The sequence below is a fragment of the Haemaphysalis longicornis genome, unplaced genomic scaffold (assembly GCF_048455015.1).
Source record: "Haemaphysalis longicornis isolate Haplotype H1 unplaced genomic scaffold, Haemaphysalis longicornis Haplotype H1 scaffold_5, whole genome shotgun sequence".
Classification (NCBI taxonomy): domain Eukaryota; kingdom Metazoa; phylum Arthropoda; class Arachnida; order Ixodida; family Ixodidae; genus Haemaphysalis; species Haemaphysalis longicornis.
In genome coordinates, this window is record NW_027526385.1 from 76,753,206 (window position 1) to 76,766,377 (window position 13,172).

The window sequence follows — 13,172 nt, forward strand, 5'->3', positions numbered from 1 at the left end:
GCCCTCCACTACAACGCGCCTCACAGACCGGTGAGGCGTGTTAAACCTCCAAAAATTTGAATGGGAAACGACGTTCACACACAAACACTCTCTCTCTAGCTCTCATTTCTAACCGGCTGTGAAAATCCGTTGCACGATATCCATCCTGTGGCCCAAGAACCGGTGGAAACAACTTTCCGTGACGGCCGAGTCTGTTCGTTTTGGTTTGGTTTCACCCGAGGTCTCCGACAGGCGTGTTCGTCAGGTGGCTTCCAAAAGTTTTTCACGCGCACTTCGCGCTCGAAATGCCTGTCGGATCAAGAATGCTACCGGTCATTGCCGTATGACACCGGCTCCTCCCCTCACCTCACGAAACACCTCCTAGATCAAAGAAGGCTAGGGCCGCTCTTGTTGTAACGACAGGAAGTTCCCGTCCACGACGTGCTTATAAGTTCTAATAATGCAGGCAACATCTAAATGCTTTTTGAAAACATGCACATACGCCGTGGTGTGATGATGTCCGGCCACTAATGAGTACGAGGAACTAAAGATGGGAGAAGCCAGACATCGGGCGAAGGTTATGAGTATCGTTGACTCTCTATTTGGGAGGGATTAACCCTTCGGGGTCTCGGTTAAGATTGTACGGTCGTGTACGCCTGATCCCAGCAACGTGGCAAACGCCTCCTTAGCCAGGGAGGTGTTGACACCCGTGTCAAACATGGAAACCTTGAATCGCGGACCTTGGGTTCAAAGGCCAGGGTAAACAAAGTCGTGTGACACCCGGGAAACGAAATGACAGCCGCCGGAAGTCAACGCCGTAAACAGCCGGACGGAAAAAAAGCGCTTAAAGAAGCGCCCCGCGGAAGCAGCCCCCAGCAGATGGGAAAACGGTTACGTAATGTTCTCGGCTTTGCTCTCTTCTTCCAAACACTCCAGTGGGAACCTTGCCGAGCCGTGGCTGACACGGAACACAGAAAAAAGAGCTTTTGTTGTCCATATACCGAAGACAAACGCAAGGGAAAGTGACCATGTCTGAGCGTAGCGCTTTTTTGGGCGTCGCGCTGGTGCTTTTATTCGTCTGGACGAATGTTGAAGGTAAGAAGCACGTGGGTTGAATGATTGGGAGAAGGGAGGATGGAGAGTAACGTTCTGAAGAGAAATTCCAGCATCCGAGGAACTTAAGTCATGCGTGGTTAGCGAGGATGCTTTCCGAAATCTCGTAGTTGAGAAAAAAAAAAAAATCCGCCCTACGCTCTTATTTATTGTACTACTAACAATTCACCCTTTTAAAGCGAAAGCTCTTTTAGTGGGACCGACAGCGTCCTGTCAAAAAACTAATGCGTTTCCCCATAGATCGGTTAGTCGACCGAGAAGCTCTGATAAGATCTCTGGACCCGCGGCGCGTCCGCGAAACTGGGCCTTCATTGTATCAAAACGGTTAGTTGAAAATCGCGAAAATGGAACGGTTCTGGATAAGACAATGCAACCATCGATCGCGAAGAAGGAGTCCAATAGTATGCCTGATCTCATAAACCACGTATCGCTATGCATTTAAATCTCTCGTAGATGCATCTGCTTAGTGCGCAAAAAAATGGTCGCCTGTGTTCGTTTGCGATTTGGCTCTTTCAAGGTTTGACGATCAAATTGACGCACTTTCAGCGAAGGTTCCACGAACGTTTGACGCTGTTTTCGTGTGAGAAAGCTTTCGCGCTTCTCTCCCAGCTTTCTTTAGTAAGGGAGGGGGTAAAATTTTTAATGTAGTGAGCAAGGAAATAAATAGTACCCCCGAAATCGCGGAAGTTGTTCGTTAGCTCGTTTCGCGAAGTCTTCACGCGGGAGCAGCCTTTTTTCGCAGCCCTTACGCTGTGCGGCGAAAAGTGTGTGACGACGCATGTTGAGCAATCACGTGGCGCCGGAAATTGGCTTTGCCTCACGGCATATTCAACGTTTTGCATCACTGGCCGTGTCACAGAAATGAAAGGTCCGGGGTATTTACTAAAGAACAATGCGTTTGTATCATTCTGCCTTTGTGTAGATTTCCAAGCGTTGTTTTCACGACACTTATACAGGCGCTCATCTCCGATTCCAAAGAAAATTTTTCAGTGTGTGCTGTGCGCTGTGACGTCACCTTCTAAATGAAACAAGTTCTTCGCTATCTGGATAGCAGCGCGGCTCTGCAGTCAGACGTAGGGGTAAGCGCAGGAACATGCGCAGGCACAAGCACAAGAACAGGCACAAGAACGAGCACAAGCACAAGCGCAAAGCACAGGCGCTAGCACAAGCACAAGCACAAGCGCAAATCCCAGACACGCGCACAGACACAGACTCCGGCACAAACGTACACATGCACGGTCGGTAACAAACAAAATTATCATGTAACACATCGCCATGCATGGAATTTTTCGCAACATGTCCTGTTTTATTACAGCCCAGTGCACTGAAACCCAGCTGCCCGGCGTGCTCGGCTTCTCCGAGGTAAGTGCGCCGAACATTGACCTTACCTCGCGCAAAAGAAAAGAAATAACGAGGTTAAACTTAGTAAAATTGAAGAAAGATTCCTTTGGTGCACCGAACCCAAGCATTAAAATTGTACAGCCTTACGCGCCAAAGCTACACAATATGGATAAAGTTTTTCAGCGTTGCAAACAATTGACAATCGTCAGTCGTATCAAGCCGCGCGATCGCCTTCTGCTTCCAAAGTTCACCATTACACGACCATGAAAAACGCAGCCCACTGCGTCTTCGGCATTTTTCTTGGTTTTGCAACTACAACAAATAAGTAACGTTGGTGTCTTTCATTCAATTCCGCAGTGCCTCGGCCCGAATCCTGATTACTGTTCGGACAGACCAGTAAGTTCCCCGACGCTTCGGATAGTTTTTACCAGATTTACATCTCAGCTTGTGTATACTTTTTAACTTCTAACGCCCAATTTCAGGAAAATGCAACGCAAGAAGGGAGGAGAATATACACGGTAAGTTCCCGTCTGTGAGGCAATGTTCATTGAATAACGTTGCGGCGTTTTGCCCTCATCCTATAAACACACTATGTAAAATTTTTGGAAAATTTTGTAGCCGCTTCGAACAATGTTCGGCAACAAATAATTCGAAGCAAAAGCACAACGTTTCAGCGTGACAGAACTATTTCATGGCAGTAAGAAAGTATTGTTCCTCTACACAGCCCCCGCTCCCTACGGGTCTGTATAGATGAACTCTATTATAAAAAGTAAAGGCGCTTCCATTAGCGTGCTGCCATAACACATTTTCGTCTCGCCAGAGAGATGAGATTGTATTTCGAATTCTGTTGGACTTGCTAGCTTTTGGCATGGTTTAGGAACTTCTAACAGAGACTGTACATGAACAGGCCACATGAAAGGCAACAGCGGCGTTACGCAGCACCCATGGTTGCGTTTTACTTTACATGTTTTTTTTTCTCTTTCAGTGCGTGCTCCGAATGCTACCGCAAATCACGCAACCAATTCAGTCCATGTTTCTTCTTAGAGGTCTCATTGTGGGAGTGCTTCGCCAGCTGAAGTCAGGTAAGCGCGACGAAACTTTGTTCCAATCACCCGTCCCGAACTTAAGTCAAACTTGGCCCGCATTTGCATTGTTGTGCCTGTAATTGAAGCCGCATTTTTTCAAGAAACCGCCAGCCACATGCCGCTGTATAGAGCAAACTAGTTCTAGTGTATATTGACGAGAAAATTCTATCCCCGTGGATGTTTGATGGTTGAAAGAGAAAAGAGGGTCTGATGTGGTAATATGTTTATAAGCACTGGCGTACGCAGGAGGTGCGAAGCTACTGCGAAGTAGAGGTGCGAAGTAGAGGTGCGAAGCTACTAACTCTGCCTGTCATCAAATAATATTTGTTTTTGTCTCGCAAGATACTCACCAATTGGGATACTCACCAAGTGGCAAAGATACTCACCAAGAGGCAAAGTAGGGGCGCGGATAATGCGGGTTTTTTTTACTTTAGTGCAGCTTCACGGCAATGAGCGTCGTGCCGTGAAGCTCCTACGCAGTAACCCTAACGAAGCCTTCAAAGGCAGCGATTGCGCAAAACATACATGGACAAGAAAGAAAAAAAGAAACAAGGACGAGCGCACTCTAAGAACTGAATTTTATTAGCTATTTGTGAGTTTCGCCTTGCATTAAGTGTATTCTACTTGCTAAATATACGCTTTTTCTGCCTATTGTGCAGCCTTGGTACAGCTTTGGTGCAGCCTTTCCTGTATGAAATGTGCGGGCAATACGCGAATATTTTTTTTTCTTTTCCGGCGGGCTGCAAGTGGGGAGTGGATTACATGCAGGGGCGCGTTATACGCGCGAAAATACGGCAAGCCACACTCTTCCGCCTCGTCGTCAAGGTAACCTCGCTGCTCACCGTATCACCACTTCTAATAGAGGTACAGATATAGGGAACAATTTTATAATTCGTAGATACTCGTCGGTGTCGTGCAGTAAGGAAGGCACGGAGATGACGTATTCAATGGACCGTTACTATTACAGTCGGAGAAACATTGTTCAAGTCCGTTTTCCCTGTTTTTAATTTGAACCCAAAACAGAGCGGCCCCTAAACAAGGGGCAAATTTCCCTGCCGCCCACGATGTATAGTCAAATGGGCAATTTTGTGACTGGAGTAACTGTTGTATAAAAGACGTTTGATTAATTTTAATGTGGCCGATGGCTTAGTAGAGAACAGGGAGTCTTATCGCGTCACAATTAATTTACCGTGTTCGTTAACGAAACCCTTCGCTTTTCAGATGGGAACGACCCGGTCGCCATCGCCGACATGATGTGCAACCCGCTGGGCTTTCCAGTTTTCGGCTGTGGGACCTTCTTTCCGAGTTCCATCATATGCGGGCCGCCCATAAATATCAGTATGCCCTCTTCCTTCGGAATCAACAACGTAAGTGAACCTGCTGCAGCGAAAATGCACTAAGGGTGTCCCATCCACCACCATCATCCTCATCACACCCTGCTGGCGTCCGCGACAGGACGAACGGCTTCCTCGTGCACGTCCAACCACGTCTACCCTGCATGACCCAAATCCAGCTTGTGATCCCGAACGGCCTTGTATCATCCCTTCAGCTGTTATTTCCCCTACTTCTCTCGTTCATATGTCTAGCCATCATTTTATTCTACCGGTCGACCTATTGTCGATCCGACACACCACATATCCTGCCGAACTTCTGCGCGAGCGTGTTCTCAAATCCGTGACGCTCCTCTCGGATTTCTCGGGGCAGGCTGGAGTACTTTTAGGGGCGAACACCCTTAGGGGCTCGGGCCGTTGGCGTCTCCTGTCAACGTCGTAAGGGTCGTCTCATGTAGTCACGCTACTAAAACACGCCTCCCGCTAGAACGCCTCGTGCTTCAAAGGCACGAGACTTTTATCACACCAAAGCTGTATACCTCTATCCCTGACGGTTCCATCGCCTCGCGCTAGAACACTTCGTGCTTCGAAGACACGAGACTTTTACAGCAAAGCTGTATACCTCTACCCCCAACGGTTTCATCTCCGTTGGCAAAAACTCCAATGCGCGAAGAATGCCCTTATACACTGTTTACTTTGCCCTTCCCCAGGTTTCACGTTAGTGGAGACGGCCCGGAATTTTTCAGTTGTTCGTAATGACAGCTCTGTTACCATACGCTTCTTAAATGGTTATTTTTCTATGTTCGCTTAAGAGGCCCGGTTTCTGACACATAAATTATCAGTGGAAGCGACAGTAGCATGCAGGCCCACACACACCCCTGCAAAAACGGCTAGAGTCATCCTGCGTGAAAGCTATGCCGCTGCAGGAGTTCATTAAGATCGGTGAAGGGACAATGTTTTCTTAACCCCGTTTTGTGCAGCAGTGTTTTCACAACAATTTATATGCAGAGGTAGGATTAAAAAATGGGGCAATAGATGCACGACTCGGCTGCGCGCACAGCTCAAAATGATTCTCTGCAGGCAAGCCACTTCAAAGCGAAGTACACAATATGTGAAGGATTTGAAAATAGGTTCGTGCGGTCGATATTGTACGTTTGTTGCTGCTAGGATCAGTAAGCGGCGGCACCGAACCACTCTAAATACTGCGTGTATTGGGAAGATACTCTCGTTCGGAACAGGGGATGAACAAATCTTCGAACCGAATCTAACCTCGGAGAAATAACCGAACACGAAGGTTCAAAGACTGGCTGCGAATGAATGAAATTCCCACTAGTTTTTGTTATATTTTGCAAGAAATTCCCCTTGGAAGAGTATGTATTTTAGCGGGACCCCATTGGCTCTACCGAAAAAAATAAACAAAGTAGAAAACGCAGCTGCGTTTTCCAATTCGCCATTTTGCCACATTAGCAAGATTCATAATCTGGATGCAGCATGTTAAGAAGTTTAATGCCAAATACTGGATGTTTGCAGTATGGCTGAATGTTCGGCTGCACCGGACTATTCGAAGATATCGAATAAAACACCTCCCCGAATCTAATGGCAAGAGCTACTGAATACGAATATTCGCGCCATAATTAGCGGCAGATTCCACTGGTCGTCTTGTGGAAGCTGCAGCATGTTCTGAAAAGGGAAAATCCCAATAGGATGTATGTTTTCTTTCAGAGTACGAAATGCTGCTTTAAAGCGACCCGTAGTATTCGCCATAAGTCACGTGCTTCATTCTAAAGCGAAAGCTTTCTTAGGACCGATGGCGTCCTGTGAAAAAAACTAGTGGGTTTCCCCTTGGACCAGTTGTTCGAATGAATAGCTCTGATCTCCGGACATACGGCGCATGCGTGAAGCAGGGCGTCCACTGCGCCAAAACGGTTGCTGCAAAAATTGCGAAAAAGGAACGGTACTAAATAAAACAATGCACGCATCTATCATGAAGGAGGAGTACAGTAGTATACCGTTATCTCACAAACCACGTATTGGTATACGTTTAGATCGTTCGTAGATGCGTTTACTTAGTGCGCGAGAAATGGCCGCATGGGTTCGTTCTTCGTCTGCCATTTTGGGTCTTTGAAGGTTTGAAGATCGATTGGAGACACTTTCAGCGAAAGTTTGACACACTTTTAACGAATATTTTGATGTGAGAAATCTTTCTCGCTTCTCTCAACTTTCTTCAGGAAGGGATGGGGATGTTTTTGTTTGTTTGTTTGTAACCTAGCGTCTACAGTTTCACTATCGCTGATGCAATCGCGCTGCTGATTTTTTGCAGTGCACAAACTCTACCCTCCTGAGGTGCAGGGAAGGCGAAACGCTGAGCGTAAGTACAGATCGAGACGGAATTCATTGAATGCTTTGTGGGATTTATCGGGCTGCGTTGCCGGGTCAAAAGAGTCGGTTTTGCTGCAACGCACGGGGCAACATTTGGCCTTTTTCTCTCCCTCAGTGTGCACATTTATGTTGCCTGATCCTGAATACAAAGCGCGAAAAGGCAAATGCGAAGGGCGCTACTAAGCAGGACAGAGTACAGTCGTTCACCGTCTTAGCTGGAGCAACGCATTCCACACTTACCGTTTGCTCCTTTCTCAGCGGAAGATAATAATTCCGTCACAACTTTTGGACTGCTCTGAAGTTGCAGGTTATACTGAAGTTCTCCTCACTGGTTTGAATCGTTTTACGTCGGAATGTTCTAGCTATGCCACGCTAAAGTGGGATATCGTACTCCAGATAATCCTGCGGACGACTTTACTAAAGTGTCTTTTAGCGTGTGCCTGTTGTTGTCCTCCGTGTTTGTGCACGCATGCTCGCTGTTTTTCGCAATGAATCAATGTAATTAGTCAAACTGTCTCTTCTAATTTATGTCGATTTTTTTCTTGTAAGCCAGTAACACTCCAAAAAACTACAAATACTGGGAAATCTGGCTTGAACAAGGGCGTACGAGCGATTACACCATTTGTTAGCGAGAGGAAGTTTGCTACCAGAATGTCGCGCCATCGGTTGATCCCGCTAGCTTATCTCGCAACGTTCGCCTAAGAAAAATTGCTCTTAACCATTAGTTAGCCGAGGACCTTTATCGAGCTTGAAAAAGGGATGGACGACCCCACGAAGAACTATGTTTATTCGTGTCGTACTGTCAGGCAACTTGTACTCGCAGCTAAAGTCGTCCACATACTTATTCAATTCCAGACTTTTGTTACTGACTTTAATGTTGATGCGTGTCATATTGTCACTCTTGCAGTGTTGGCTGGCTTTTTCTCTTAGCTTGCGTGTTGTGCAAAAAGCCAACGTTAAAACATGTGCTACTTGGACAAAGAAAACGTACAAGTCATGCGGCGAGGCCACCTTTTTGCATAAAGGAAGGGGTGTCAAATTTAGGGAGGGGTTCGCGGACCACTAAAATGCCCCCGGGGAACACCTGCACGATCCTCGGACCCCCATTTCAAAACCACTGGCTTAAGAGCGTCTAACGAATTTAAGGCGGATAACACATCTAATTTGCGATTAAGGGCCTGAATCACCAAGATAGCCCCCTTCCACGCCCAAACCAGAAGGAACGAACCTCCGCCATCGTGTTTACGGCTCCGAACAACTTAGAACAAACCAGCTTTTCTTTCGTATATGACTTTTTTTTATGCTTTAAAAATTTCTTCTCGTGCTTGCTGTACCTCCCATCCGAGCTTTTCGTTGTGTTAGCAATAAGATGGCGTCAGCCCGTAATTGATAGCGTCATAATATACACTTAATGTCGTGGTATCGTAACAATGTCTACGTCAAAGGTTTTTATGCCGGCTTTCGATTTGTGCATCGCTATTTACAGCTCCACAACACAGTCAACATGTTTCTCCATTACAAAAATAAAACACGTGATCAACCTTCGCGTAAATTTCTTCACCAACTCGATGTAAATTTCTATCTGTCCATACGCACAAGGTAGCCGCATATTCTTGAATGCACACCTGAGGGAGTTGTATAGTTGTCGTAAGAGATTAACCCGTAAAATGTTCACAACATTTACCACATGTTTCTGGTTTTCCAATTAGCGCTAGTAATTGTATGTACTGCCTTTTGAACATATGGTGTAATTGTCAGCAAAATGCAAAATGGTTTCTATTCCAACCAAGCGTTGATGTCCCTTTATAGGTTTTCTGCCTTTTTCTCCCCTGCCGGAATTTTTTGTTCAAATCTCGCGCTTTATAATACAGCAAGATGCCCTTCGCTTCCTTCGTTTACAGAATGCCACAATGGATGAATTGCTGAAGTTCCTAACGGTAAGTATGACCTTGCGCTGGTGTCTTGTGTTGTCGCGTTGATTTTTAGATGCGGCGCATCTCTTGCTCTGAGGCATGTCCCTCCTGCGTCGTCGGCGTCCGTCCGCACGCCGCCTGCGCATGCGCGACTCTCCTCCGTTCGTCTCTCCCACAGCTGTGCGCAACACTCTCACTCCGGAACATTAGCATAACGACAGCTGGCGCGCTTGGTTGGCGCGCGCTTCGCTGCGTTAACACTGCGTTAACAGCTGCTCCGGTGCGCATGTGCGCGCATGCGCGACTCTCTCCCGCGGTCTCCTCTCCTTCAAGCGCTGTGAATATAAAGCGGGTATCGCTCCGCGGCGGTTCAGTAAGCGCTCGCTCTCGTTCTTCTCGAACATCGACGATGAAACCAAAATTCGACCCCTGCTGCGGCAACCGCTCACTGTGCACTTTATTGACCATAAAGTCCTTAAATGTAATAAAGAGCTGGGTGGTGGTCGCTAAAACACGTGTACTCTCTCATTTCACGTATGCACGCGCCGCATCACACCAGGGTTCCCTCGCGGGGAGATGGGGGCAATTTTTTGTATCCGATCCGACTGAGTATTTGATATAGCGTCGCCGTGAAAATCTTTGCAAGGTAAACTGTATAGCCGACACGAATATGGAAGGAAGTATTCGAGGCACAGTCTTGTCTGTTATTATAAGCGGCGTGTGAGATTTCAATAGGGTCAAGAAAAAAATCCAAATGTTGCACAGCGCCCCGCATGTTCACGCAGCGTTCCGGCTTCTGGAACATATACCAATCGGGTACAGCGGGGATGAAATGGTCGCAAGCACTTCCGGTATTAGGCAGAACGTTCTCAGATTTCATTCTTTCGGCATGTTTGGGACTATTTTGCGCATGCGCAGTAGGGTCGGCCTGCCAACTGCGTCAATTATAAAACTATTAGCGCAGCATGGGTGCTTGCCGCTCAAAGTGCAAGCGGGACGAAGAAGTTGAAAGGGTCGACCCGCACGCCTCGCTTGCCGTTCGCGAATGGATAGCACTGCGTCTTTGTTTTGGTTCCAACGCAGCCAATCGCACGTGAACAAGCCAAAAAAGGTTCGGCTGTCCTGATAATGTGCCCCTGCACGTGAGTGTGAGGTATAGCGCATGCAGATTGCAGATATTTCCCAAGTGAACGTGGTGCTCTCGCGCCTCCACGGGCGTGCTTCACAAACGGTTAAGAACCGTAAACAGGCACCAAACAAAAAGAAATAGCAGTTAATAGCCTCAGGCCATTGAGATTGCATTTTTTGATCCGTTAGTTCACAATAGCTTTTTTGGGCCTGTTTCGGAGCGAAACCATTCCCTTTTCGCTGCAGTGTTGGTTGCAGCAGCAACTATATCTTTCGTCAGCTCTGCGACCACGAGTTTGTACGATTAAGTTCTTGCCATTTCGGGCTCACATTTGAGTGCACTCATGCGCAGAAAAGTGTAGTTCACGTACACAGCGCAAAAAAGATTGTTATTGTAAAAGCGTTTTCAACGTTCAATTCTACGCGTTGTTTTCGTTACTGTGGTGTTTCAGTATCCTACAGGTTCAGATAGGTTCGGGGCGCAGCCTATGGCCATGTTTAATTATATAACTGTCTGCATCGGGTGAAATGACATCACTCATGTCACGTGGGGTACTCTGGACAACGAAGCGTTTGCAAATACGCGACCCGGAATCCAATATATCTCTGCCGTACCCTTGATTTGTCGAAATAAACGTGCTGCGATATGCGGGTTTTATTATGATACTATAATTCGGTAGGCTTTCTTGCTATCTGCGTGCTACATACGTGCAGGAACTCTAGTGTCGGCAGTATAGCCTTCGCCGGCCGCCATGTGTTGGTGTCCGAAAGTTCGCCGCGGTTTCCTTACGCGGCTGCAGCCAGCCGCAGCCTTTGCCAGCGCCATGTTGAGTGGTGTCTGACAGTTCGCCTCGGCCTCGTCCTGTTGTTTCTTTGCAGTGCCTTCTGTCTCGGAGCCCGCATGACAGCGAGACACTGGCCCGCCGGCTGGCTTGCTTCCTGGCCGATGTCGTGCGGACGTCTGCGCGCCAGTTCGCCGAGACCTTCCCGCTGCCGGTGCTCTCCGCCGGCATCCAAGCTTCGGCGGCAAGGCTTAGCGGTTCACTGTTCATTCGAGCTCGTTGCTTCCTGTCCCCGCAACAGTATATGCCCGGATTCGGCAGACCGACTTCCTAGAAGCTTTAGTTGACTCTCGAATAGGAGGTTCAGTTCCTCCTTCTAGCCTTCTTTGCTAGCCTGAGGCGGCCAGCCGAATATTCACTGCTTAAGACGGCAGGTTTTGCCATCAGACAGCACTGGTAAGGCTTCTTTTAAAGAGAATTGAACTATGCATTTCTCGCTTTTGTTTTAATAGTACGCTGAAGAGTGCAGTTGCTACAGCGCAGGATGTAAAAGAAGAAGACGGGAGATTTCGGCTTCCCAAAGAAGTCTTAGCACATGAAAGGCTTGCGAGTAACTGTATTGGTGTTAACCCCAGACACGATAGATCTTCACACCTTTGATAAGTGGAAATAAAACCTGTTTTTTTCTCATGTTCCACTTGGACTCCGTTTTTATAACCACCGGCAGTGCAACTAAAACGGACCAAGTGTTCTTGCAGCGAGCTGCTTCGAAATGAAAATTGCAAGACGAGAAATTCGGTAAGACGAGACAATAGAGGATGACAACAGAGTGCTGGTGGTTCTTTCTCTATTCTTTTCCACTGTGTCTTTTTTCTTCACTCCATCGGCAACGAAGCGTTGAAGCGTCTGCACCGACAAGTTAGGGAGAAGTCAGACACGTTGTTTTAAAAAAAGACCTTTCTGGATATTTACTATTAAAGGGACCTTGAAGCAGGATCCGCATGGACACTCCGAACATAGAGAATCGGGATCCGGCTCTTTACCTCCTCTTTTTTGAACAGCGTATTGTCTCTGTTGCCTCTATGGTCTTGCAACAGTTTTAGAGAAGGGACGGATCAGTAGTTCGACCGATACTGATGTTCATCCTCGCCATAGTCAAGGCTAGATACATCGCAAATGACACCAAGTTCAATCTTCTCCCGTTTATTCCGTAGAGGTGGATAAACTAATTTCTCTAAAGACAAAAAGAGAAAGAATAACGAAGCTGTGCTTACACAAAGGTTTTATCAAATGAATGTCAAGCTAATTGCAAATAAAATTCAGTGCTCTAGCGTCTACCTGCCGTAGTTCTCACAGTAACCCGGCCGCAAAAGGGTGGATTCTACCACTCACGGAAGCTCGTATGTCGAAATGTGACGATGTGCTTGATAAGAGAAATGATGCCCGGAGAAAATTATTCTGCCTGATTTCCCCTAATTAACAGATAACCTACCCGACACTAAGTGAACAGCTTAATGTTATGGCCACAAATAAGGCATGCGAATAGAGGTGGTTTGAGTCCCTGGTGAAATTACTGCTGCGCAAACACCGTTCACAGCCTACTTAATTACAGACACGTTAAAGGGGCCCTGAAAGGCGTTTTGAGCACACTAAATTGACTAGCGCAATAGTTAGATTGGGTAGTCAACATCATCTGTGCCAAGTATTACTCTTTTACGCGCAGCGGAAAGCTCACACTTTTGTTGCAAAGTTTGTCGCTTTTTTCTCACCCTTCCCTTCGTGTTTTTGGACGCCGCCATCTTCACATGTCTACGTAATCAATTCCCAGATGTTCGTCATGAGCTAGACATCCTGCTTTTGGGCGGCGTTTTCACGCACTTCCGCCAAAGAGATGAGTCGTCTGCTCAGCGTCGGCTCGCCGGCTGATCTGCCAGCGGAGTGCCGGAGTGCTTGGACATTTTACGACAAACGAAACAAGTGTAAACAAACGCTTAACCGTTTGTATTGTATGCAACAGGGCCATAACACGACATGGATATTCTCTTACTTGAGTACGTTCCATAAAGAAAGCGTTGAAGCCCCGTGGCACTTCTTTCTTGCAATCGCAGAGAACGCCCTGAA

General features: G+C 47.1%; 1 protein-coding gene across 1 annotated transcript; it reads left to right on the forward strand.

The window, feature by feature from the left end:
- Positions 1–838: 838 nt before the first annotated feature.
- On the forward strand, positions 839–11,741 carry LOC144138455 (uncharacterized). Its single transcript, XM_077670737.1, has 9 exons — positions 839–1,074; positions 2,408–2,454; positions 2,791–2,829; positions 2,916–2,951; positions 3,419–3,515; positions 4,740–4,885; positions 7,170–7,217; positions 9,130–9,165; positions 11,149–11,741. Exons 1-9 carry the CDS (start codon positions 1,008–1,010, stop codon positions 11,383–11,385), a joined length of 753 nt encoding a protein of 250 aa, XP_077526863.1. The 5' UTR covers positions 839–1,007; the 3' UTR covers positions 11,386–11,741.
- The last annotated feature ends 1,431 nt before the right edge of the window (positions 11,742–13,172 follow it).